The sequence below is a fragment of the Carassius auratus genome, unplaced genomic scaffold (assembly GCF_003368295.1).
Source record: "Carassius auratus strain Wakin unplaced genomic scaffold, ASM336829v1 scaf_tig00037531, whole genome shotgun sequence".
NCBI lineage: Eukaryota > Metazoa > Chordata > Actinopteri > Cypriniformes > Cyprinidae > Carassius > Carassius auratus.
The window spans coordinates 12,563-39,201 of NW_020526387.1; the positions used below are offsets into that span (position 1 = coordinate 12,563).

At 36.1% G+C, this 26,639-nt stretch overlaps 1 protein-coding gene across 1 annotated transcript in view; it reads right to left on the reverse strand.

Annotated features, from left to right (window-relative positions):
• The window catches only part of LOC113083287 (integrin alpha-L-like), a 39,968-nt gene that overhangs the window by 6,698 nt on the left and 6,631 nt on the right, over window positions 1-26,639 (reverse strand). Inside the window, exons 4-26 of the mRNA XM_026254433.1 lie at window positions 25,791-25,858; window positions 25,608-25,722; window positions 25,272-25,402; window positions 24,998-25,140; window positions 22,205-22,355; window positions 21,744-21,879; window positions 21,564-21,637; window positions 14,965-15,094; window positions 14,740-14,882; window positions 14,225-14,371; window positions 13,834-14,028; window positions 8,600-8,730; window positions 6,469-6,620; window positions 6,232-6,398; window positions 6,035-6,157; window positions 5,824-5,894; window positions 5,556-5,697; window positions 4,702-4,797; window positions 2,769-2,851; window positions 828-908; window positions 414-642; window positions 162-266; window positions 47-82 (exon numbers count right to left, since the gene is read on the reverse strand). Of these exons, the coding sequence (XP_026110218.1) occupies window positions 47-82; window positions 162-266; window positions 414-642; window positions 828-908; window positions 2,769-2,851; window positions 4,702-4,797; window positions 5,556-5,697; window positions 5,824-5,894; window positions 6,035-6,157; window positions 6,232-6,398; window positions 6,469-6,620; window positions 8,600-8,730; window positions 13,834-14,028; window positions 14,225-14,371; window positions 14,740-14,882; window positions 14,965-15,094; window positions 21,564-21,637; window positions 21,744-21,879; window positions 22,205-22,355; window positions 24,998-25,140; window positions 25,272-25,402; window positions 25,608-25,722; window positions 25,791-25,858 (2,849 nt within the window). The remainder of the gene's footprint in view (window positions 1-46; window positions 83-161; window positions 267-413; window positions 643-827; window positions 909-2,768; window positions 2,852-4,701; window positions 4,798-5,555; window positions 5,698-5,823; window positions 5,895-6,034; window positions 6,158-6,231; window positions 6,399-6,468; window positions 6,621-8,599; window positions 8,731-13,833; window positions 14,029-14,224; window positions 14,372-14,739; window positions 14,883-14,964; window positions 15,095-21,563; window positions 21,638-21,743; window positions 21,880-22,204; window positions 22,356-24,997; window positions 25,141-25,271; window positions 25,403-25,607; window positions 25,723-25,790; window positions 25,859-26,639) is intronic.

Sequence of the window (26,639 nt, forward strand, 5' to 3'; positions counted from 1 at the left end):
AATGATCATTTTAATAACAGTTGTAAAGGGCTCTATGATCTCTTACCTGTTGTTCTGTCTTGAAGTTGCACTGCACCGAGTTCTGGAGAGAAGAACAGAAGGGGTTTATTCAATAAATAGATGATGATTTGATGCTATGAGATGATGATCGAGTGATGCACCTCCTGCATGCTGAAGCTGTGAGGTCTTAAAATCACATGTGTAGTCTGACAGAGCAGGGTGAACATGACCAACACTGGCAGACCTTTAAAACCCAGATTCTCCACCTGCAAACAGACAGATACAGCAATATGATCCCTCTGAAGCACCTTTTATCACATTTGTACTCTTGCTCTCAGATAGATCATTGTAATGTAACATTAAATAAATGCTGTATTTGAGGAAAACTATAGATGTTTGTTTGACTCTCTGACCCTGTAGCTGATGTTGAGAAGTTTTGGACCTCTGTCCTCCAGAGAGAAGTTCAGATACGTCACAGAGTCTTCAGCCACTCTGACAAACAGTAACAAATGGATTAGTAATAGTTTTATTATTATTTTTTTGTTTATTATATTATTGTCTTTGATCATACTGTGTCTGTAACTGCTGATGAAACCAATGCAGTGCTGTTTTTTGTCATCAATAAGGCTGTTAAAATAGAAACTACAAGAGAGTTAGTTAGTAAAAGAATGAACATAGCTAGATATTTACGCCAGGTATGTCTACACTGAACGTGTCAAACACACCACTCATGTCAAGTGTAGTCATGGTGTTAGGTTTGATTTTCAATCATTCAGAAGTGAAGAGCAGATCAAGAAGGACAGATGTTTCTGACAAATGTGACTCACAGAAAGATCTCCAGATCAACGGAGAACTGCACCGGGACGCTCTTCCTCACCACCGGATCACTCATGTTACCATTGTTATCACTGTGTACAAACATGCAGAATTTACTCACAGATGAACATGAACTGCAATAAAGTCATTCCTCTTAACCTTCAAAACACGGGTAAGAATTATTAGGGGTTCAAGCATGAAGCACCAAAACCCCTATTCTAACTGTAAGGATAATTATTATTATTCTGCTGTAAAACATTGTACGGACAAAACCATACGGCATAGAGACTTGCAACTTGGCCAGATGATAGTTCTAACTTTGAGGAGAGACTGGCAAAGACTCAACCAGTCGGCCAATAGGGGGCACTACAGTGATTGAAAATGGAAAACGCTCATAACTCCTAGACGTTTGTAGCAGACTCAAGATGAACATTTTTGTCATGAAGCTTTTTCTGCCATTTTGAACTTTTCACAAAACAGACTTTTGTAAACTATCCTTATGTTTTTAACCCAATCGGAACCAGACAAGGCAAAAAAGTTATCTGGAGTCTTATTAAAAAAAAAGTTCTCAAAACAAAGTTGAAGTTCCATTGTCAGTCGGGACAAGACACAAAATCACTCAAAGTGGGTGAGACCCTTTTACTGAAATGGCAATATGGAATGGTGTACCTTCACCAAACTTGGAACACATATGAATGAGCTCAATATTTGGGGAGTTTGACAGATTGGTGGTGCTATAAACAGGAAAAAAAAAACTTGAAAATGGCTGTAACTACACACCCAATAGTATGAATGACTTAAAATTAGGCATGCAGTGTCTTTGTCCAAGGTGCCATAATTTTTTCTGAGAAGATTGGTGCATCTCAAAAGACATGCCTGGAAACATGGTTGATTTTCACTAGTATTAATACAAAAAGTTACAAAACAAAAGTTATCACATTTACATTTACATTTAATCATTTAGCAGACGCTTTTATCCAAAGCGACTTACAAATGAGAACAATAGAAGCAGTCAGATCAACAAGAGAACAACAACACTATACATATTCCATGACAAGTCTCAGTTAGTCTAGTACAGAACACTTAGCCAGGGTTTTTTTTTTTTATTTTTTTTTTTTTATAAGAATATGGTAGACAAGAAAATAAAAGGTAAGTGCTAGTATTAGTTGGTAAAGTGCTGGTGAAAAAGATGAGTCTTTAGATGTTTTTTGAATAGCTTTTTGATAGACCTAACCATTCTTAAATACAGATTTTTTCGATTGCTAAACTACAGTGGGCACAACTGGAGTCACATGTGCAGAACTCTAACTACAGTCTGCACAGCAGCAGTACATGTGACAAAACTCTAGCTCGTTTTTCATTGCTTGAACACAGTTTTCCAAACTCTACACACTTATCCCATGACTTTAACCACAACCTGCACAACACTGTGGATTAATAGGACTTTGATCAAATGCTAAGACACTGCTGTCAAAACTGTGAACCACACATTCAGAATATAAATTGATTTAAGCCTTTTGCCTTTCAAACACTGCTAATTGCAATTTCAGGATTAGCCCTGAAAACTATTTGTTCGAATTACAGTATGTACTTTTAGTTTCTGCCTTTTGTTTCTCATTACCGTAATTTCGTAAATCACTACAGACTATTGAAGCAAGCTGCTAATTTTCATTTACCTTAAAGAATTGTTATGTTCTAAAATCTATAGAACTACTCCAGATTAATTTGGGAGTAACGCCACCAATTAGTCAAAAAGTGATAAAGCATTAAAGAATGTTTTTTTTTGGCAATTTTATTTATTTATTTATTGTTTGACTTTTTGCATAAACTCATCTTGAAATGTCTATAATCACTCAAAGGTCTTAAAATGCTGGAACCCTGACAATTGCTATTTGCAGCAATATTTGTTATAATCTTTGCTCAAATGAAAACACCATTTAAGCCTTATTCACCTGTACGCAGTGATCATCATCTCCATCCTGTCAGACCAGTCGTGTTCCCATTTCGCCACACGGAAAGTAGCCAGAAACTGAGTCTAGAAAACAATAGAGTCCATAGAAAGTAGAAATAGTAGAAAGATGTTAACAATGCCAAGGGACTAACTGAACTGACAGAATGAAAACCTTGAATTCTAAATGAATTGTCTGTGTCTGAAGAACAAAATGATTCCTGGCTTCACATGTGTATAACCTGTTTAGCAATTGTTCAAATAAAAGAGTATTTGATACTTTGTGTCTGTCTGTCTGTGTATGCACTCTCAGAAAATAAAGTACATAATTATACCTTTAGGGGGGCAATAGTTTGTCACTGGGGCTGTACCCTCAAGCTTTTGTACCCTTGGCATAGGGTACAAATTTGTACCCTTGTGATTTGCACCTTAAGACACCAGTTTTGTACAGAGGTGGGAAATCCAAGGGCCAAAGAGTAAAAGTCCAGCAGCCGATTTTAGCAGAGGAACCAAGTCATTCCTTCCAAGTCACAAACGAGTCTTGAGTCAAATCTCAAGTCCTCAAAGAGTTAAAGTTAATGAGATAATGAAGTGACTAATTAAATGATGATTGTGCATTAGTGATGAACACCTGCTGTTATTGAGAATTACAGAGGATCAGATGTTTTATTGGTTAAAATGATGCCACCATCATGGAGATCAGTGTTTGCTTTAGTTGGGCTCTTGACCCTTGACTTGTTGTGCTAGATCTCTCTCTGTAGCTCTGCATGTGGTGTTATGGAGAACAAAAGAACTGTGACAAATGAAGAACATATAGTCATAATGAGACTATAATACAATTGTTTAGAAGCGAATTTATAAAAACTGCTTAAAGGCTCAAGACCTCAACTGAAGCAAATACTCAACACAATTATGGTGCCAAAGTTTTTTTTCCCTTTCAATTGATTTCATCCAAGGCTGTGCTTAAAGTCAGTTGTAGCTTTTGTGTTTCTCTTTTCTTCAGTGATGTTGATTGTAAACAGCAGGTGTTCATCACTAATGCATCTTCATTTAATTATCTCATTAACTTTTACTCTTTGAGGACTTGGGATTTGACTGAAGACTTGTTTGTGACTTGGATGACTTGGTTCCTCCTCTGGTGAAATCATCTGCTGAGTTCAAGGGTGGAGCAAAAATATGGCAGGACTTTTACTCTTTGGCTCCTGGACTACCCAAATCTGGTAAGAACCATGCGTAACTGTGCTATGACTTCGTATTCGCCATAAGAAAGAAACAGAAGAAACCGGACGTTCTTTTAAATTGAGATTCAAGCAACCAATCAGGGCTGGCTCCACAAATTGTACCTTAACCTTTAAAATAAACGGTACATATATGTACCTTTTAATGTTTGGGAACATATATGTACCTTTTTGACGTTCAAAAAGGTACATACATGTACCTTAAGGTCCAATAATAAGCCCTAAGGGGTACGTTATTGTAGATTGTACCTTGGGGGACAGAAATGGACTCTTACTGTACCCCTATTTCTGACAGTGTTTGTCTGTCTGTCTGTTTGTGTCTGTTTGTCTGTATGTGTGTGTGTGTGTGTGTGTCTGTATGTCTGTATGTGTGTGTGTGTGTGTATGTGTATGTGTGTGTGTGTGTGTGTGTGTGTGTCTGTATGTCTGTCTGTGTTTGTGTCTGTATGTCTGTATGTGTAGGTGTGTGTGTGTGTGTGAATGTTTATGTGTGTGTGTATATGTGTGTGTGTGTGTAAGTCTGTATGTCTGTATGTGTGTGTGTGTAAGTCTGTATGTCTGTATGTGTGTGTAAGTCTGTATGTCTGTATGTTTGTGTGTGTAAGTCTGTATGTGTGTGTGTGTAAGTCTGTATGTCTGTATGTGTGTGTGTGTGTGTGCATGTGTCTATGTGTCTGTATGTGTGTGATTCTGTCTTACTGTGGTGCCGCTGTGGTACACTGGTAGATTAATGCTGCAGGTTGTTCTGTTCGTAGCCCCATTGTCCCGATCGCCACAACTGCTTCGAGTCCGACCCTGTTCAAAACACATACATATTTATCACCTTGAGAATCATTTTCATAAGTATTTGATCTTGTTTTCTGTTAATATTTTAAATCCTAACATAGACATTTAGATAAATTAATCTGTAAATATGTTATATAACAGGGTAGGGCAAAATTTAGAACTGAACAATTGGCTCCCATTCAGTTAAGAGCAATTCCCCACAGGAAGTTGACAGAATGATATGGATGTGATGCATTCTGGGAAATTAATTGTTCTTCCACACCTTGTTAACCAAAGTTAATTTCTTAAATATGATGAAATATATAAACTAAAATAATTTTCTATAGGTGGCATTTGAAGCAAATCTATGCATCAATCCATCTATTTTGAATGTTAAAGAACTTTCAAACAAAAAATTCAATCCAACATTCACTTTTCTAGTTTATAGTCATATTAATTATTTTAGTTTAGTTTAATTTTACTTCCTTACACTGAAACTTCAATTTTGCATTTTTGCAAATCTCCTGTTTGATACAAAAGCTCAAATTCAGGAGGCAAAAATTGAATTTAAAATGTATTCTCATGTCATATCATGAATGACACACAGCTCTGTTTAAGATCAGTGTTTTACTGGAAATAAAATGAAAACTGATGACAGAGTTATTATTAAAAAAACTGAATGAAATCTGCTTAAATGTGTCATCTAATGGGAGTTTAGCTAAAACAATATTGAGGAGGTGTTTATGAACTTTTTGACAGTCTTTAGTTTGACACACAGACAGCTGTACCTTAATCGCATTAAATTTAGCGAGCGAGAGGCCTTCTGGGTAATGCAGCACTATGCTGGTGTTGAAGGAGTCATTGCCTGGGTTTGACAGCAAAATGAGGACCGTGAAATGAGCTTGATTCACCATCACTAACGAGTCGTTCCTGCAGAACACACCGTCATTTCAACATTTCAACCAAAACCTTAAGAAGAATGCCAATATTTCGAAGCATTTACAATCATGTTTCAGATTTAAATCATATATGATTCATTTATCAGTTGTTTCTCACGTAAAACTGAAGTTCAGCTTCAGATCGGCCACACAGCTGTTGTTTGAATTACAGTTCCTTTGAAACGGCACCTGATCACATACAAAAGAGAAACTTTTAACGAGCTTTTGAATGTCATGGAAACTTTATACAATAAAGATGAAGAATCTTAGATACTTAAGAGTTGGTTAACACTGAATAGCAGAATAAAATCTGATATTTGTAGACTCACCTCGACATACTCCTCCGTCCTGCTGTGAACATCAAGAACAGCCACAGAGTTTCCAGACAACATCTCAGTTTGTGAGAAATTCATTCGTATCTTCAGAGGAGAGACTATGTCTGCAACACAGCGCTGAAACAAACACAATATTCACCATCAGACCGAATCTGCTGCGGCTGGCTGAAGTTGTGATAGACCACACATACCAGCATGAAGATGGAGAAGTTAAAACAGGAGGACCCAGAATCCAGCAGGATAAACTGCTGCAGAGTCCTGGACGACACATTGCTCTGATCGAAGAATCCTCGACTCATTCCTCGTACCACATCCACATTCAGATTCAGAGAAACATTCATCTTCTTCTCCAGAGATCCTGAAATACATGAGGGGGTAAGACATTCTTCATGTGACAGAGAGACTCTCTGAAAGTTCAGTGATGTTACCTGTGCTGCTGGTTCTCTCGGTCACCGTGAAACATGACGTGAGATTAAATGCATTAAATGTTAAATTAACAGCTGGACATTCAAAGTAGTTCAGACTGATTTCCTTTGGACTGAAACTGAGCTGTGTAGATACATACATCACAGGCCGAGCCCTGAGAAGAGAGAAAAGAGTAAATAGCTCATGATACCAGACAGTCAGACAAATCCAGTGGATCACTGATGTGGTAAAGCGATTTGTTTATTAGGTTAGCTTAAGAAAGCAAACCTACTGAATTGCTAATTAAATTGATTATTATTTATATTATTATTATTAATAGGTTGTCTTGAGAAAAATCCCATACACCATGTCTACACCAGATGTGATGCAACATGACAAGATATAGTTGAACCAATTATAATCAGTGATGCTGTCTACACTGTACACAATAAAATCTCCAGTGTTAATTTAACACTCTGAGTGTGGACTCATATAAACACTGAAGCAGTGTTAAAAGTAACACTAAAGCAGAGTTGAAGTTAATGAGATAATTAAGAAGTTAATTGAGTTATGATTGACCATTATTGAAGACACCTGATGTTAACAAGCAGAATCACCAAACGAGAAAATCACAATTTGTGTGTCACCATTATAGTGGTCAGTGTTTGCTTTAGTTGGGATCTTGGCTTGTTTTACAATATAAAGTCTTGAGATATTTTTGGAAAATTAAATTAAATGTATTAATTTTACATGTCTTTCTAAACATGCGGCTTTCTTGTGTGAGAACGGTGTTTCTCTAGAAAATGCAAGAAATATGCGTTCTGTGTGAATGGCTTGGTTTCAGTTTTGATGTAAACAAGATCATCTTCACATTGATTTTCTCTTTTTTTTTTTGTAGTGGTTTCAACTGGATAGGCTAACATAACCTTATAATGCAATGCCACATATGTTGTCATCGCATCTCGTGCGCCACTGATAAAGATCAAGTTTACTTCAGCCGTTCCACACATTGTCTGCATTATGTACTTTTCAGTAGTGATGGGAAGATGAAGTGGTTCACAAAAGGGTTAATTTCTGGAAAACTTAATTTGTTCACAATACCACCTGGTGGCCAATAAAAGCAGAGTGTAAAACAAACAGATATATTACAGACAGAGGTGTAAAGTCCAGGGGTCAGAAAGTAAAAGTCCTGCCATATTTTTGTTCTGCCCATGAACTCAGCAGCTGATTTCACCAGAGGAGGAACCAAGTCATTCCTTTCAAGACACAAACGAGTCTGAAGTCAAATCCCATATCATCAAATAGTTAAAGTCAGTGAGATAATTAAGAGACTAATTAAATGATTGTGCATTAGTGATGAACACCTGCCATTATTCTGCATATACAGAGGATCAGATGATGATGTTTTATTGGTTAAAATGATGCCACCATCATGGAGATCAGTGTTTGCTTGAGTTGGGCTCTTGACCTTTGGCCTCTTGTGTTAGATATTTCTCTGCAAAAGTACATGTGCTGTTATAAAACAGTGCAATCAGTGCAGTGCAGAAAACTCTTACTAGCTGCTTTTACATGATGAAGTAATTATAAGGCATCAGCCTGTTTATTATTGTATATGTATATATATATATATATATATATATATATATATATATATATCTATGACATAGAATCATGTTTAATTTACGAGTTTATGTATTTATACTGTTTCATGTAGACTCGCTGCTAGTCGTATACATATTCAAGAGAAATGTATAAACTCAATTGTTTTAAACTTTGCAACTACATGTCAACTAGCAGTAAGTAGAGTATTAGTAGACTGTCAGCTTAAAATCTTCCAACACTTTCTTTGTCAATTTTTTGTCAACTTATTCCAATCCTAAACCTACCCCTAACACGAACCCTTAACTTACCCTAACAGTCTACTCTGAGAGTTAGTAGACATGTATTTGAAAATTAATGAGAATTAGTTGACATGTAGTTACAAAGTTACTTTTAGATAGTAGAATATCTAAATTGGACTTTCGAAAAAAGAAAGTGTAACCTAAACTGGTCTTGACAAACATTTTTTGTCTAGTTAATAGTGATAAATGTCACAGTTTGGAACCAATAGGTTTTGCACTTTAAATTTATTCTTCAGACTATAGAATGACATACTTGAGCAGGGCAATCCCTCCTTGTGCTCCAATCATGATATCTGTAAGATTATCATTGTTCATGTCCATCTGACCAGACAGAGATAGTCCAAACTGCTGCAGACCAGGTAGAACTGACCGCGCTGGGATCCGCTAAACACACACACACACACACACACACACGCTTATATATATATATATATATATATAGAGAGACAGAGAGAGAGAGAGAGAGAGATAGAGATAGATAGATAGATAGATAGATAGAGAGAGAGAGAGCATTCAGACTTGATCAAAAATTATACTTCAGTTTATACAAGTACACAAATGCATCTGAAAATTAGAATGACATGTAAAATAAACTAGAATGTCATGGAAAAGTTAATTTTTTTCAGTAATTCAACTCAATTTGTGAAACGTGTATTAAATAAATTCAGTGCACACAGACTAAAGTAGTTTAGGTTCTTTTAATTGTGATGATCTGGGCTCGCATTAAACAACAAACCACCAATTCATTATCTTGACATGTTAAAATATAATGACATGATAATCATCTAATCAACTCAAAACACCTGCAATGGTTTCATGAGCCTTCAAAATGGTCTCTCAGTTTGGTTCACTAGGCTACACAATCATAGGGAAGACAATCATTGACACCCTTCACAAGGAGAGTAATCCACAAACATTAATTTGCCAAACAAGCTGGCTGTTCACAGAGTGCTGTATCCAAGCATGTTTACAGAAAGTATAGTGGAAGGAAAAAGTGTGGAAGAAAAAGATGGACAACCAACTGAGAGAATCGCAGCCTCATGAGGATTGTCAATTCAAGAATTTGAGTGAACTTCACAAGGAATGGACTGAGGCTGGGGTCAAGGCATCAAGGTGGGAAAGTAACCCATCCCACAGAAAAACATTAAAAACCGCTAGAGCTGATTACTTTTCATCTCTTTTGGACTGTATTTTGGATATGTATTTATTCAATACAGTGACTAAGTTAACTAAAAATAAAGCATCAACAAGTGTTGACATTTCCCAACCTTACAGCAGTAATGACTTTATGAATTACTTTACTTCTAAGATCGATACTATTAGAGATAAAATTGTAACCATGCAGCCATCAGCTACAGTATCACATCAGACAGTGCACTATAGACCCCCTGAGGAACAGTTCCACTCATTCTCTACTATAGGAGAGGAAGAATTTTATAATCTTGTTAAATCATCTAAACCAACAACATGTATGATAGACCCTATATCATCTATGCTCCTAAAAGAGGTGCTTCCAGAAGTCATAGTTCCTCTTCTGACTATTATTAATTCCTCATCGTCATTAGGATATGTTCCCAAAACCTTCATATTGGCTGTTATTAAGCCTCTCGTCAAAAAAACACAACTTGACCCCAAAGAACTAGTTAATTACAGACTGATCTCGGATCTCTCTTTTCTCTCCAAGATACTAGAAAAGGTAGTATCCTCACAATTATATTCATTCTTAGAGAAAAAATGGTATCTGTGAGGATTTCCAGTCAGGATTTAGACCGTATCATAGTACTGAGACTGCTCTCCTTAGAGTTACAAATGATCTGCTCTTATCATCTGATCGTGGGTGTATCTCTATATTAGTTTTATTGGATCTTAGTGCTGCGTTTAACACAATTGACCACAACATTCTTTTGCATAGACTAAAAATAATACTTATTTGACCGCCATCAATTCGTATCAGTGGATGAAGAGGTATCATATCCATCACAATTGTTACCCTTGGGAGATATCATCAGGAAACATGGTGTTAGCTTTCACTGTTATGCTGATGATAGTCCGCTCTATTTCTTTGCAGCCCTGCAAAAAATACTAATTTGAAAACTAATGGAATGCATATAAAATACTGAATGACGAGCAATTTCTTACTGCTTAATAAAAAATAAAAAAACAGAGGGGTTAATTATAGGACCTAAAAAACTCTGCATGTCATAACCTAGAACACTGTCTAAGACTTGATGGCTGCTCTGTCAATTCTTCGTCATCAGTTAGGAACCTAGGAGTGGTATTTGATCGCAATCTTTCCTTAGATTTTAGATTTAGCATTTATAAAACTGCATTTTTCCATATCAAAACTATATAAAAAATTATGACCTATGCTCTCAATGTCAAATGCAGAAATGTTAATCCATGTGTTTATGACCTCAAGGTTAGATTATTGTAATTCTTTATTGAGTGGTTGTTCTGCACGCTTAGTAAACAAACTACAGCTAGTCCAAAATGCAGCAGCTGGAGTTCTTACTAGAACCAGGAACTATGAACATATTAGCCCAATTCTGTCATCACTACACTGGCTACCTATTAAACATTGTCTAGATTTTAAAATCTTGCTTATTCCTTATAAAGCCCTGAATGGTTTATCACCTCAGTATTTGAATGAGCTCTTGTTACATTATAGTCCTCCACGTCTGCTGTGTTCTCAAATTCCTGGCAATTTGATAAAACCTAGAAAGTCAAAATCAACTGCGGGCAGCAGATCCTAAACTCTGGAATAACCTACCTAACATTGTTCGGGAGGCAGACACACTCTTGCAATTTAAATCTAGATTAAAGACCCATCTCTTTAACCTGGCTTTCACTTAACAAACTAACTTGCTTCTAATATACATATCCGTTAGGATTTTTAACCTGCATGAATAAGGTAAACTGAAACCGATAACACTTTCCATAACACCCAATGTACTTGCTACATCATTAGAAGAATGGCATCTACGCTAATATTAGTATGTTTCTCTCTTATTCTGAGGTCACCGTAGCCACCAGATCCAGTCTGTATCCAGATCAGAGGGTCACTGCAGTCACCCGGATCCAGTACGTATCCAGACCAGATGGTGGATCAGCACCTAGAAAGGACCTCTACATCCCTGAAAGAACTGCTTTACAGCTGAGTCACAACTTGCAACATAGACACTGGTATTAAACTGAATTGACTCAACACTGCACTTATTCAATCTTATAACTGTGTGGGATTACAAATTTATAAAATGTTAAATCTAGCTTCACAGCAAAATCCCCAGTGTTAATTTAACACTCTGAGTGTGGACTCACATAAACACTGAAGCAGAGTTAAAAGTAATACTGAAGCAGAGTTGAAGTTAATGAGATAATTATGAAGTTAATTGAGTTATGATTGACCATTATTGAAGACACCTGATGTTAACAAGCAGAATCAGCAACCGAGAAAATCACAATTTGTGTGTCACCATTATAGTGATCAGTGTTTGCTTCAGTTGGGATCTTGAACCTTCAGTTATTAACTTTAGATTTTGTGTGGCTGTGGTAATGGAGTTATAACATACAGACAGACCAGAGCTAAGCCAGTCATGTGTTATCGATGATTGGTTTGAACTAATTGTCATGGAGTGGCTTGAATGCCTGAGTTCAGATTTCTTTACTGTGTACTTAAATTAGGTGGATAAAAAAAGTGATCCAGCATTTTTGCCATAATATGAGATGTTTTTAAAAGTTAGTTCTACATAAAGAAGGAATTCTTTATGTTTAGATACACAGACAACAAGGATCAGTGTGAGCATCACAACAATGGTGACAATCAAAAAAGCATGTTGTAGCCAATAAAAACATGGCTCCCATCATGCATTGCGACATGCATAAATCATGAGCTGAACTGTCTTTTTAACCTTTTATTCTAACTAAATTTATATTTGCTGTTTTTATGTGAATTTTTAGTATCTAGTTTTGTGATGTTCAGAGTAGATCTGTTTATCTGAATATGCTGTTTGTCACCGTTGTCGAGATTCATACACTGATTCTTGTTATCTGTTCGTGCCTAAAATAAAGACTCTTTAATCAAATAAAAAAAATCAGAATCACAAGAAATGTCTACAAAATGCATAAAAAAATACAGACTCTCTCGTTGTGGAATCAAAGCTGTTATAATCAGTAATGATCAATAATAAAAGAAGAGCATGTAAATGAGTTCAGTGGTTAAGGTCAAGCAACAATTACATTAAAACATAATTATCACCACCCAATGATTTTTACTCTTGGCTTGACACAAATTTGAAAATTAAAAAGTTACAAGCCAAGATCCCAACTAAAGCAAACACTGACCACTATAATGGTGACAAACTAATTGTGATTTTCTTGTTTGGTGATTCTGCTTGTTAACATCAGGTGTCTTCAATAATGCTCAATCATAACTCAGTTAACTTCTTAATTATCTGATTAACTTCAACTCTGCTTCAGTGTTTATGTGAGTCCACACTCAGAGTGTTAAATTAAAACTGGAGATTTTGCTGTGTTCCAATGTAATAGCATATAAACTGAAAACATTTTGTGGTACATTTTGAGGTAAAAAAAAAAGGATCAATGCCCAGGTTTCTCAGATAATGACCTTTTGTCTTTGTGCCATTCCTTGCTATTTTGCTTTTTAAACTCAAGAACACAGCTGTGCCTTTTGTTTCTATGGCAATGTGAAGTTATCAGCAATATGGTCAGGCACCTCTGTATTTAAATGACACTGTAATGCTGATAATTTGATAAGATCAAAGATGGGAAAATGGCCAGTATCAGGCTGTTCCCTGTATAAAATTTGCATGCTTTGTTTAAATTGTCTCCACCTCTACTGTATGGATACCTCCCACTTGACATTTATAAACTCTCCAAAGTATCACTGCTTTAGGGAGACTTTTGATGACTACAGTGCCATGCAGAGCTTCTCAATAAATAATTCTGCTGAAGATTACCGAAGAGTCTCCTGGTCTTTGCTTCTGAGTTCCCAACAGCTGAATTCATTTCAAATGTATGAATTTTACACTGTTAATGATCTGAACTGAACATACACTGAACCGACTTGATCTGAAAAAATATACAATTGTCTTTTTAGAGCTGCTCTACAGCAGAATCTTAACTTTCACCATAGCTTCCATTACTGCTTTTTTCCTGTTTATCTTGGTCAGGCTGCTTTGAAACAATCTATATTGTAAAAGGTTATATTCAAATGAAGGTGATTTGACTTGATGAATGCACTAAGAATTCACATCAGAACTGAAATATACTTTGGGCTTTAAATGAACAGGTGTGTCTGAGTCACACTTATCATCTCTTGTACTCAGGGTGGTTATTAATTGTTATTTACAACTGGTAGTGGAAAATTGCCTAAGAAATCCACTGTGAACTTTCAGCTTGAAAGTTTCTGGGTTAAAAGTAAGCACAAACACAGCATTTGGGATTGATAGAAGCACAGCAAACTCTCACCTGAGGAATGTATTCAGGGTTTATGCCATGCGTCCCATCACCCAGGTAGATGTAGACAACTCCTTCATCCTCCAGCGGTGCCCCGACTGCCACATCTGACAGACTGTCTCCATTCAGGTCCTTTAGTGAAGCCACAGATGTAGCAAATCTACCTGTGCTTGACTGGCTCACATTCAGTGTCTTCTGAAAATAGTTCTGAAAAAGAGAAAAGCATATTTCTTTATCAGCACATGACCAGCACCAGAACAATTTCCACAACTTTCACATCATAGGAACCTATTACAACAGCAATCCCAATGGAGTAACACAATGGTGACAACTAGCAGACTTCCAGTTACAGGCAGAAGCTTGTTCATGAAGATCGTAATAATAGTCATGAATTTGTGCGTACCTGTTCTGATAAAGTGTAGATGTACAGCCTCCCTTCAGCCCTCGGTTGAGACTGGTAAAATAATGGAGCTCCGACCAGCAGGAAATCTGATTCTCCATCAGAGTCCACATCCAACACACTCAGAGACGCTCCGAAATATGAGCCAATCTGATGCCGGAAATCAATTAAAATGAATAGAAACAGCATTCTAGCACATGCTTTTATAGCCTGATTTTTATAGAAGAAATTTGAAAACAACATGTTCTTCTGCTACACAAAAAAAACCTTACATTATACTGGCTAGAAACTGAAGAGGACTTTATAGAAGTAAAATTTGAAGTTAAAATTGTTTGTTTGCTTGTTTGTGTCTTTGGTGAAATACAACATCCCGTGTGTGTGTGAGTGTTTTTGTGAGTATGAGAATGAGTGTGTGTTGTTGAAGGGTCTGCTGATCGTCTCAGTGTACTTTAGGTTTGGGAGCCCCTGATCTCACTGTTGGAGAGAGATAATATTGTGTCTGAGGGTTTTTCACTGACTTGTTCTCCGTTGATGTTGCTCATCACTGTCCATGTGCTTTCATTCTTGGTGAAGAGGGTCACCAGACCCCTGTGTTCAGCCCGCGGTGCACCAGAGAACAGAAGAGAGACGCCGCGTCTCATTCCCAGCACAGTAGAGTAACCTGAACACCATCAGCATCATTAAAACACACACACACACACACTCTTTACATCACACAAGAACAAACAAAAACTCCAAAATACCCATGTACGAATCTTTATTTACAGCTGGATCGATGATCTCTGTCTGTCTGAATTCAGATCCTGATCCTGTCACTTCATACAGAGCTCCACGCCAGTCATTCACTCCGACCGAACCCACGATCACAGAGTCCTGAAACAAACACTGCAGTCTCAGCACTGACATATTACACACAATAATGGAGAATGATAAAAACACTCTTCCTGTCAGCTGAGAGACAGTCACTAAGAGGGATTTCCCAATCAGGATCCATATTCACAAAACGTCTCAAGACAACAAGTAGTTCATAACTTGCCGATTTAGGAGAAAATCTTAAAAATTGTGGGTGTCCGTCCCAAATTTAGGACTCCTTAATTTTTGCTCTAAGAGTATCTCACAAAGCATTTTATTGCTAAAATTAGCTCCTAAAACTGTAAAACATTAAGATATATCATACAGATAACAGTAAACTTTTGTATCTGTAAAGAACTTACAGTTATTGGTGTGTACTCAGAATAGCAACAAAATGTTGCTCTTTTGTAAAATAAAGCAAACATAATGTGCTTTCTGCCGACTCGGACTCTGTGAAATTGAGTGTGTCACCTCAAAACTCTGTTGATGTGCAGAGATGAGTCACTGTCGCAGACTTCATCTCTTAAACCAAAAACAGAAAGCACTAGTGTAACAATAAATTATGACGTTACGATAAATTAAAATGTTAATGCTGTGTACTTGCTGTTTTTCCTTACAAATTCATATTTATTAAATTTGCCAGTGCGCTGTGCAAGCCTTTTTTGTGTGCGCGCGAGCACTTCTTAGGCAATTAAATGTTCATAATTATGATTTATATGGTTTATTTATAAAAGTGCGACTAATATTTGACAAATGCTTAAAATGAACGACTTCTAGTTGACCTGAAAAATCCTTAGTTGAGGGCAGCCCTAATGCATATTGACTAATTGTTTAAGAGAAGCATACATATAAGAGGCTGACAATTAGCTGAATATATAGCCTACTTGTTTAATTAGTGACACTTAGACTGCATTTTAAAATCTTTATTTGAATGTGGCAATTCACATCTTTATTTTAAAACCTTCATTTGAATATGGCAACATAATATTGTGCCCTACAATATTTCTATGAAAAAAATCTCTAACATAGACTATCAGCCAATCACGGCACGTCAACCCCGCCCTCTCTCTTAGCTTAAGACCTCTCTCTATTCCTTAGTAAAAGATTTTAAGAAAAAACTCTTAGCTAAAAACTTTTACTGGTATTTAGCAGAACTCTTAGTGGTAATAAAAAAAAATTGTGAATACAGGCCCAGGTTTTTGTGTGTCCCTCTTCTGATCGGAGTCATTGAATATTGAGTATCTGCTGATACTGAGTCCCAATCACTCGTATTCTCCCAGTATTTGGTGCACACTTCAAGTACATTAAATAAAAAAAAAAAATCAATCCTTATTAGAGACGTGCTAACATCTCTGACACAGCGCAGAAATGCCATAGCGCCAGAAATTAAAGTAATCCCTACATTACGATATTTGGCAACTGGGAAAATGCAACAATGCAATAGTGATGATTTGTGTCTGTCACAAATTTCTGTAAGCAGAGTGATCACACAAACAATTACAGCATTTTCAGAACCAGCAGGCACAGGATGTAGACTCCAACGCCGGTATAATAACCCCCCCCCCCCCCCAAAAAAAAAATAAAACATAAAAAAATGGTGAAATGAATGGGACTACATGTATTACCAGCTTCACTTATTACTTACTTCACTTATTCGACTTTATTTCTATCAGACGTCTACAGAAGTTATTTTTGAGAATTAACAGAGGTTTATATGTTGATGTTTTATTTGAAAATGTTTGATCACCATTATTGTGATCAGTGTTTGTTTTAGTTGGGTAGCTTGACTCTTGGCTTAGTAAGTTTGTGGTTCCTGTAATAGTGTTTACAGAAACACATAATTTATTATTATAAGGTGATATAGTTTTTGTTGTCATGAAGAAAATTGATTGAGGAATATTATTTTTCTCATTGTTGATCTAAAGTGGTTATTTATTACTAATGAACAATATTCAAGAAATAATGCTTTCTTCCATCCGTTCTGACATTCAGAATTTTCATTTTTAGATACATTTTGGGAGAAAAATCTTTCTAGACACATAGACATCAATAATCAGTATATGAATCATAACAATGGTGACATGCTTCATGCAGCAATGCATGCTGGGAGCCACCATAGTATAAAGCATGTCACCATTGTTGAGATTCATACGCTGATTGTTGATGTCTGTGTGTAACAGTGTAGGTTAAGTTTTTTGAGCTCATGTTTGTTAAAAGATATTAACTGATTGTTGTAATACTGCTGGCTCTCATGTGACAGAAACGCAGAATGTACTAAAGGACCAACATAATTGTTAGATTAAAAAATATTGGCGAATCAGGTTATTTTATGATGATCACAAAACCATTTACAGATAATCACTTGATCTCATGTCACTTTAGCTTTCTTTGATGCTGCAAATGTGCTCGACAAACAAACTGTCACAGCAGCCACAAAAGACAAACAATATAATAAGTGTTAAGAGCCCGACTAATGGAAACACTAATCACTGTTATGGTGTTTAACTGTTATGCTGTTATGGAAATTAAACACATTAGATTTAATCCCCTGTAAATTTTAAGAGCTTTTGTAGACATCTGACAGAAATAAAGTCAGTCTGATTAGTAATAAGTGAAGCTGGTAATGCTGTTTGTGTATTTTGTTTAATCCTCCTCTGCTGAGATCTTGAGATATTTAATGTGCTGCCATGCACTTCACCCTTTGTTGCAGTGTGGTGCTTATTCCAACCAAAATTCAACGTCTGTCAGATGTCGAAGTTTGACGTCATACAAAGTTGGGTTTAGACATCAACTCGACTTTAATTTTCAACCAAAATATGACGTCTGACTGACGTTGGATTAGTTGGAGTCCAACGTCTTCCATACGTCACATTGATGTACTGTGCCTGCTGGGTCTTATTGTGTCGCAGTTCATTTCGTTTCCACTGGACATTCCGACCTTGCAGGCTCAAAAAACTGAATTTATGAATATAGCAGGCGTATAGGTGCTCACAAGCAGGGGGAATGAACCGTTAATAGTTTGTGCTATACGCTCCCATGTGTGCTTCTTGTCCCTTGCTGTGACACCCGGCCCAAATTTTCCTTTAAGAATGGCCTTGTGTTCATCCACTAACTGGGCTAACAGTAAACACTGTTCTTCTGTCCAGTTTGGCTTTCTTGCCCTTCTTGGTTTTGATTTCATGTTTGATCCATTAAAACCAACATTCAAACCACCACTTAAATAGGACAGCAATCACTGTAATTGGAAAGAGTGGAACAATTTTTTATCATTCTATGCCAATCAAATACCTTATAGGAAATTAAAAGCATGGTAAATAGATTTATATACACACATATAATGTGTGTGTGTGTGTGAAAGAGAGAGAACAGTTAAATAGGAAACATTACGCATGTAAATTCAAAGTGAGAATTAGAATAGACCCTATAGTTAAAATCACTCTATTTTCCTTCTTGGACTACCAACCAATCACAGTCTTCAAATGATTGTGTCATACATAGCAATGGGGTCAACCCCGCCTCCTCACTAAGATGAAAGTTTTTGTTATTTTCTTACACAGAGTTCTCTCAGATCGGTCCCTAATCACTCTTAAGCTAAGACTCCTACGTAAAAGTTTTTGAGATAAATTGAGACTTTCCTGAGAGGATTCTTAGAATCTTTATGAATACGGGCCCAGATCTTTTGAAATTGTGATTCCCCTTTTTTAAATATAGTAAAGTTGATTGCTTGTTTAGATATTTCATACTGCTTGTTCATAAAATTGTTGAACTTGAAAGTCAAACCTCTGTCATTCCTTCATTCACTACCTGTTCAATTGTGTTGCTGTGTTCAGTTATATCTATAGATATAAAATCCCCAGTGTCATGGTCAGAATTTATTGTGACCTTTAGGTACCATTTGGTTACATCTGACCCACCAAAGAGCTGATAACACCTGATCCATCTTAAATTCTGTCATCCTTTGCTGCAAAAACAGCATTTTAAAATACACTATTACAACAGCAAGAAACAAGCTAACACAAGAAGTCAATGGACCAAGATCCCAACTAAACTAAACACTTTCCACCACAATGGTGACTTCAAATGGATCAAGTATCAACATTTAAACCTCTGTTAATTCTCAATAAGAGCTTCTCTAGATGTCTGACAGAAATAAAGTCACAGAACCTTGTAAGGAGGATCTGTGAACATCTATATCGGACGTACACAAGACATAAAAACATTCTGTCTCCTCAGTGGACATCTTTTCAACGTCTGCAAAGACATAAAAAGACGTCCACTGGACGTAACTTTGCCCAGTGGATTAGGTTGATGTTAAAATACGCAATATACAAATTTTCACGTAATAGTTCCTTTAAAAACAAATAAAAATGTTAAATAAATATGACTTCATGCCACAAGACTGCTAATGTATGAAGGTATAATTAACACTGGATTTATTTAACATGCATTATGTACCATGTGTTGAGTTCAGTGTAAAATGCATTGGGTAAATAAGTTAATATACAAGACTTGGCATGTCCTTGTGCTTTGGACACAAACTTTCAATAATAAAAAAATTTATTTTATTTATTTAGACTATTTTGAATAATATAAAAAATTGTGAATGTGTATGGATGGTGGTGTTGGGGCAGTGCATAAGACACATGCTTTTGGTGTGAGAGACCTGGGGTCAAATCCACTGTGAGACACCAACATGTCCCTGAACAAGACACTTAACCCCTAGTTGCTCCAGAGGCGTGCAACCTCTGACAAATAAAGCAATTGTAAGTTGCTTTGGATAAAAGTGTCAACTAAATGTAAATGTAGATAATAGGCCTTGTGTTCAGTAAACAAAAAATATTTTGTTCTGATATTTTTTAGGTTAACATGACTATTTATGTTGTGACAACTTGTGATATTAAGTTATTATTTTAAGTTGGGTGGAAAAAAGCGCTTGCGATAAGTTGCCTTATTTTTTTAAGTTGACGCAACTTTTTTTACAGTGTGGCAACCACGACACCTCAGCCAGACCACGTGACTTTTACGACCTATAAGTATGTGGAGAGAATCTTCCTTCTACTAAGTTCTCTCTGAAACATACTGTTATAAAATGCACTCTTCTTTAATTAACTCATAGAAAAACTCTGTGTTGAATGAACACACATATACTTCAGGTCATTGTGTATTTTTTTACTGTTCTTGTATACTGTCTTTTTGTCTTGTTTACTGGTTTATGCACGCGTATGATATAACCACTTGTTCATGTAATTTACCTATATGTAATCTTACCATGTTTAGTATCTGTGAATTTGTCTTCTGATGATCTAAACAATAGTGTATAGTGTTGGAACATAGGCAATATACAGTATTAGTGTTCTAAGAATCTTGAAGATTCTACTCTTGAACCCCCACTTGAGTTCCATTTAGCAAATTTCCATTATTTCACACAAAGGGTTGTAAAACTCATCATTAGTTCCAACCTCCCACTTGGAATTTTAACCTTTCTCATTGGACAAGCCCATCCTGAGAGGCGTAAACCTTCTCAGACCTTAAAGCCCTCACCTCAGTGACCCACCTTCAATGTGCATTTCTTTTAGATCATAAGGGGATGAGGAGGATGAGCTAGAACTCTCTTTAATGACTAAGTATGTGCCAGACCTCATGCCTCGACTTTCCATTCACCAAAGATCCTAGGATCTCAGCTGATGTCTCTTTTAGCTCTTGTCACTTTCCATTTGGAAGAAACTCCTAATCACCATCGAGTCAGGACACCTTTGGAATTCATCAATCTTCAAAACCGGAAGAACATGATTGCGACTCCTACAGCACCGAACCTCCAAACCATCAAGATTTGCATCCAGATGCTCATTCGAAGCCAAGGAAATGCAAGAGTCATACATTTAAATAAATGAAACAGAGGTTTAGTATAAGCTATAGACCCCGTTATTAACTCTGATGGTTTTACTCAGGTTGTTAACTGACTCTTTTCATAGCTTCATTCTCTGGTTTTCCTGATGGTATCATCCATCAAATCTCATTTTCCCTTTCCCCTGTATGAGTGATTTTATGTATGTATGTTTTTTTTTTGTTAGACTAGTGTGCATTAGTGTTTAGTTAATAAAATTCTGCCTTACAAATCAATGTCCCTTTACGATTCTGATTTTGTTACATGCTCTGGTGCATTAATACTGTATGAAAGTGTTTTCTGTGGCCACGGAAATATCCTTTCTTAGAGTTAATATAAAACTGAGCTAAGGGTTCAGTGGAAGAACAGATTGGTTGATGGCAATTTAATTCTGCTACAGTTACTACTGGCAGCACATATAAATAATTGTAATTAATCATAATTAATTGTAATTATTTATATACATTTCCTTTTTGAGCTTAAATTTACTACAACTTCGAATTTAGTGCACAAACTGCATGAACTGGTTTTATGGAATGAAACTTATTGCTCCTTATAAAGAATAAAAATAATTATTTGTTACTTTATATCATTCATATCTCTCACCTGCTGGTAGACGACACTGAATCCACTCTGTGATAACTCTTTCTGTCTGTCTCTGCCTTGAGCATTCTTTGACCCTGAAACACAGAAGGAAAACTCTTACAATCATCTGTGGATTCTTCTTCTGCTACTTCTATTTAAAACTTCTATTTATGGTCCATTTTCCATACATCTCCATTTTACCTTCAATATTGTACATCTTTTTTTGCAGGTTGTCAAGAAGTCCTTCGAGTCCACTGTAGTCTTTAATGTAGAAGGTGTTGTTCTGTTTTGGTTCTGATGCCAGCTGAGTGAGTCCAGTTAAATCAACGTTTCCCACCTGAAAAACAGTAGTCATTACATCTGACTGTGAAAAAAAACACTTTTAATAAAAATGTGAACTCAAAAAAGCTTGATATCTGAAACATTTATTAATGTTGATACACCTGATGACATAAAAAAGTGTTTTCCACTCAATAATGTGACACAGTCAGTGGTGGATAGTTATCTAATCTGTGATAAAATACAACATGTTGTATATATTGTGAAAGTTTCTCAGAGTCTGTGTCTGTTAACAATTCAAATTACCAATGACTGACTTACAGTGACTCTGACCAGTAAACTGAACTAGCTGAAAAAAGACATAAAAGGACAAAGAAACGCACCCCGATGATGTAACGGAGGATATTCTGCTCATCACATTTCTTGAGGACATTATCATCATCATTATCACTGGGGTCTCCATCTGTGATGACCACCAGAGCTTTCTGAGCATTGGGATCGGCTCCAGACGACACTCTATTCAGCAGATTCTTTCTGATGACATAATAAATCATAAATCATGACATATGAACAGATTTCAGCCTGATTGTCAATTTGCTTCTGATGTTTTTAGGGCATTATGTTCACACTTCACATTTTCATATAATCTGACTGAGCAAATCATAAGTATATTTGGCATGCTGTCTGAGCTCAGAATTCAGCCTGAACCCAGAGAACTCTCCCAGGACTGGCGCAGAGTACACAATTTGTGTAGGGCACCAACTCCCAGGGCGGCACCATCCCAATTGCTCAAAAAAATTAAAAAAAAATAACCGCCGCCTTTCCCACATCCACGCTGATGACTGCTCGCACCTCCTGTTTAGGACTGAATGCAAATTATTATAATTGATAGATGGACATCTATGGCCATGAAAAGACATCTGCAATCCGGAGCAGAGAAAACAAAACGAAAGACAGTAAAAAAACAGGCATAGAGTTGGCTTGACATTGGACGTACAATCAGAGGCGATCAAAGATGAAGTGGGGCCCCAGGCAAAATTAAAAGATGAGGCCCTTGTAAAATATTATTTTGTTTTACATACAGTATATACACATACAACATACAAAAAGTAATTAAAACACATAATATAATTTTATTTTTTTAAATAAAGTGCTTATTCTTTAACAAAATATCAGTCTTTATCTTTATGGCAGAAGATACAATATAATCTTAATATTCTGAATCTATTTTAATAGACAAAATCATGCAGAGAAAGAAGGTCGCACTGTAAAATATGCGCCATAAAAACACTCTGTTATCAATTGCCATTTACACTGAATGTAGACCAATAAAATGATTAGAATCATTTTCGCGTTTCGATGCTTCACTGGATATTTTTCATGTATATGAAAATATATATACATATATAAAAACAGTACCATCACAAGGACTGTGCCCAGTGTGCGACCGCACAGGGCCTCGCTCCTGGTCTGCATTTTATGTCATTTATGCATAATTTCTATTACTGTTTTTCTACACATTTTGTCCTTTGAAAGACTAAAATAGTCATAAGTGATTGACAGTGTAAAACTCTGTGTATAAAAATTTGAAAAGCTGTTTATTGTTAGAATGAAATTTATTTTTAGGATGAAATATATTTTTAGGTTTATCTAGAGCCCTGCATTTCACCTCGACCTTTTTATGCCCCTTGGACCGGGCTTTCAGGCCAACTTGAGGCTTTTCATTATTTTTTATATTTTAGACCCACCACACAGCAAAAAAATCTGAGTGAAATTAACTCTGCTGGGAGTAAATGTGAGACCACACTCAAGAGTTAAAATAGAAGTGTTAAATTAACACTGAAGCTGAGTTAAAGTTAATGAGATAATTAAGTGATTAATTGAGGGATGATTGACCATTATTGATGAGACCTGATGTTAACATGTCACCATTATAGTGGTCAGTGTTTGCTTAAGTTTGGCTCTTGACCCCTAAAATCAGATTTTAATTGGCTGTTTAAAGCCCGTGCATCACTTTCAGGTCCATTCATAATCCTGTGAAACTTTTTGGCTGTTTATGTTAATGACATGTTTTAATGTCAGAAATAAATTCACCATCACCAATGCATCTAATATTCTCTCTGATTTATCATGTTCCCTTATGGAAATTAGCCATGGTTTTAACGAGAATAACACCAAAAATCACCGTTCATCTAGTCATGGTAACTGCAAATTAACCATGGTTTTGTTACTTTGAATAATAATTTAAAAAGAAGTATTAAGATTTTTTTGTTTGTTTATTAAAAACAGACCTTTAAAATTACTTAAAATGGATTATACAAAAAACTATGAGGCAATAATGATTGGTTAAGAACACTGTTAAAATACATAATGTAGGCTTATACAAAATAAACCATTGATGTAGATTAAGTGTTATTTCAAATACCTGAAAGAAAGCCAAAGGCCATGTAAATGCTGCTACACTTACAGGACGATCAGATCCTTCTTTAGGCTATTAGACAAACATTTCATTCAAATATTCACTTCATCTTTCATTTTTGGACAGCTTTTTGCTATAGATGAAAATATAATCTATAATGTCTTGGACAAAAAACAATTGGACATCACAACTCTTACAAAAATAAACCATGCTTTTATCAGTAAAACTGCTTAAATTTCGTTTGCATGATTTCTGAGTGTTTGAGACTACAAAATCAGACAACTATCATAAAAGTCATAGCCATAGGTAACTGTCGAGAGCTACAGTTGTAATTTGTAAACAATATTTTTATTTATTTAAATAAAGTTCTATTTTTACCCATAATATTTGAGGAAGGGGGCACAACAATACAATCCTGCAGCGGCCCTGACTCCTCCACATCCCACGCTGGGACAGGAATAGTGCGGAGCGAGGTGTTCAGGTGGAGGAGGGATGCTGCATAACTGTCATGGGAGTTGGCCGTCCACTTCCTATCATGCTAATTATCTGATTATTGGAACATGCTACTCCCAAACTTTGTTAATAAAACATCATTAACTTATAATTTATAGAATGACAAATGTCCAACATTAGCAACAGTGTTAGAGTAAAATTACACAATGAATCATATTTAATTTTCATTTATTCATCCTAAGGTTCTAGACTATCTAAAAGGAAATTCAGTGAATGCTCATAATCATATGAAGGTTTCACTCACAGAACGTAGTTGATTGCTTTATATGTGTTTGTGAGAGACTTCATGTGTATTTCCTTCATGAGTTTCTCTTCAGCAGAGCCAGTCTGATAATTGTTGAAGTCAAACACAGTTCGTACTTCTCCTGAAAACTGGACAGCAGCAAACTGACAACAAACAACATCATTATCATCATTAGTAATGATTGCAGCTCCAGGTATGGCTTACAGAATCACAAGTATCCTATGAACTATTGCATGTCGATATTTCCAAAATCATAGTTGATGTTTTATTTTACCTTTATGGATGAGTTTGAAAGTTTTTTCATAACATCTTTAATGAATCTTTTGTTCTTTTCAAACTCGTGTGCTCTCATGCTGCTGGATCCATCAAAGAGAAACACCAGATTGACTTCTCTCTTGGTGCATTCTGCAGAAACACCACAACATACACAAACTCTGCTGTTACTTCAAATATAACAAGTATAACATAATATCATCTATTTAATCTTTAATTTAGTTATCAACTAATATATCTCCAAATGAAGTGAAATAGAGCAACACAGGGTTTACAGTGTTAGAGTCTGAGATGGTTAAACTGAATGAAGTCTTGGTTTGTGTGAGACTCATCAGACCTTGGTAAGCAGCGGTGAAGTTAGAGACGGTCTGTAAGCTGCTGTTGAACTGATAGCAAACACCGTTCAGATACGAGTTTCCATAACACTCATGAGGAACATACGGACTGCAGCTCTGAGGAAGAGACACACATCATTAGCATCTCATGAAGGAGGTCTGACGGTCAGAGACTCTGAACTTACAGTGAGAGCAGCAGAAGACACAGCAGCAGACATGCCGAAGAAGAGGACGCTCTCTGAACCTGTCACACCTGAGAGAGAGAGAGAGAGAGAGAGTGAGGGAGAGAGAGAGGGAGAGAGAGAGAGAGAGAGAGAGTGAGAGAATGAGAGAGAGTGAGAGAATGAGAGAGAGGGAGAGACAGAGAGAGGGAGAGATAGAGAGAGAGAGACTTTATCCACTTTTATTTTTCTATCATATTATACAATGATCACCACATTTCCATTCTTCATAACAATACTTAATAACAATGAGTAATAAATAACATTTTAAATTCAATATGAATTCCTTCAAATTTCAACAGTACCACTGAAACACTAATTTATCATCATCATTCACAAAAATAAAATTTGCATTTATACACCACTTTTTTTTTAATTAACATATACTTGTTCATTTTATAAAATGTATCCTCTATTTTAACTCTGGATTCTACCAAAGCTTTGAGCAGTCCTACTTTATTAATTCTTTTGTCTTCATTTTCAATTTGATATGCTTTCCAAATGGATAACTTTGCTTGCCCAATTAAAAAATCAGGAGAAGGTGCAGGACTCACTTTGAGGCTTCATATATTTAACCCCAAATATAAATACCGTTTTTGAAAAATTCCAACCAAAACCTCTAAGTAAAATTTCTAAGAGATTCAAAAGAGGTACAATTCTATAGCAGTCAGAAAAAATTAGAAAAACAATATCCGATACATTACAAAATTTACAAAGTGAAGATGTACTAAAGTTGCACTTAAACAAAAATGTTTTTGTTGCTAGAGCACAGTGTAAGATCGTTTGGGCAATGGACTTTTATATAACAAACAC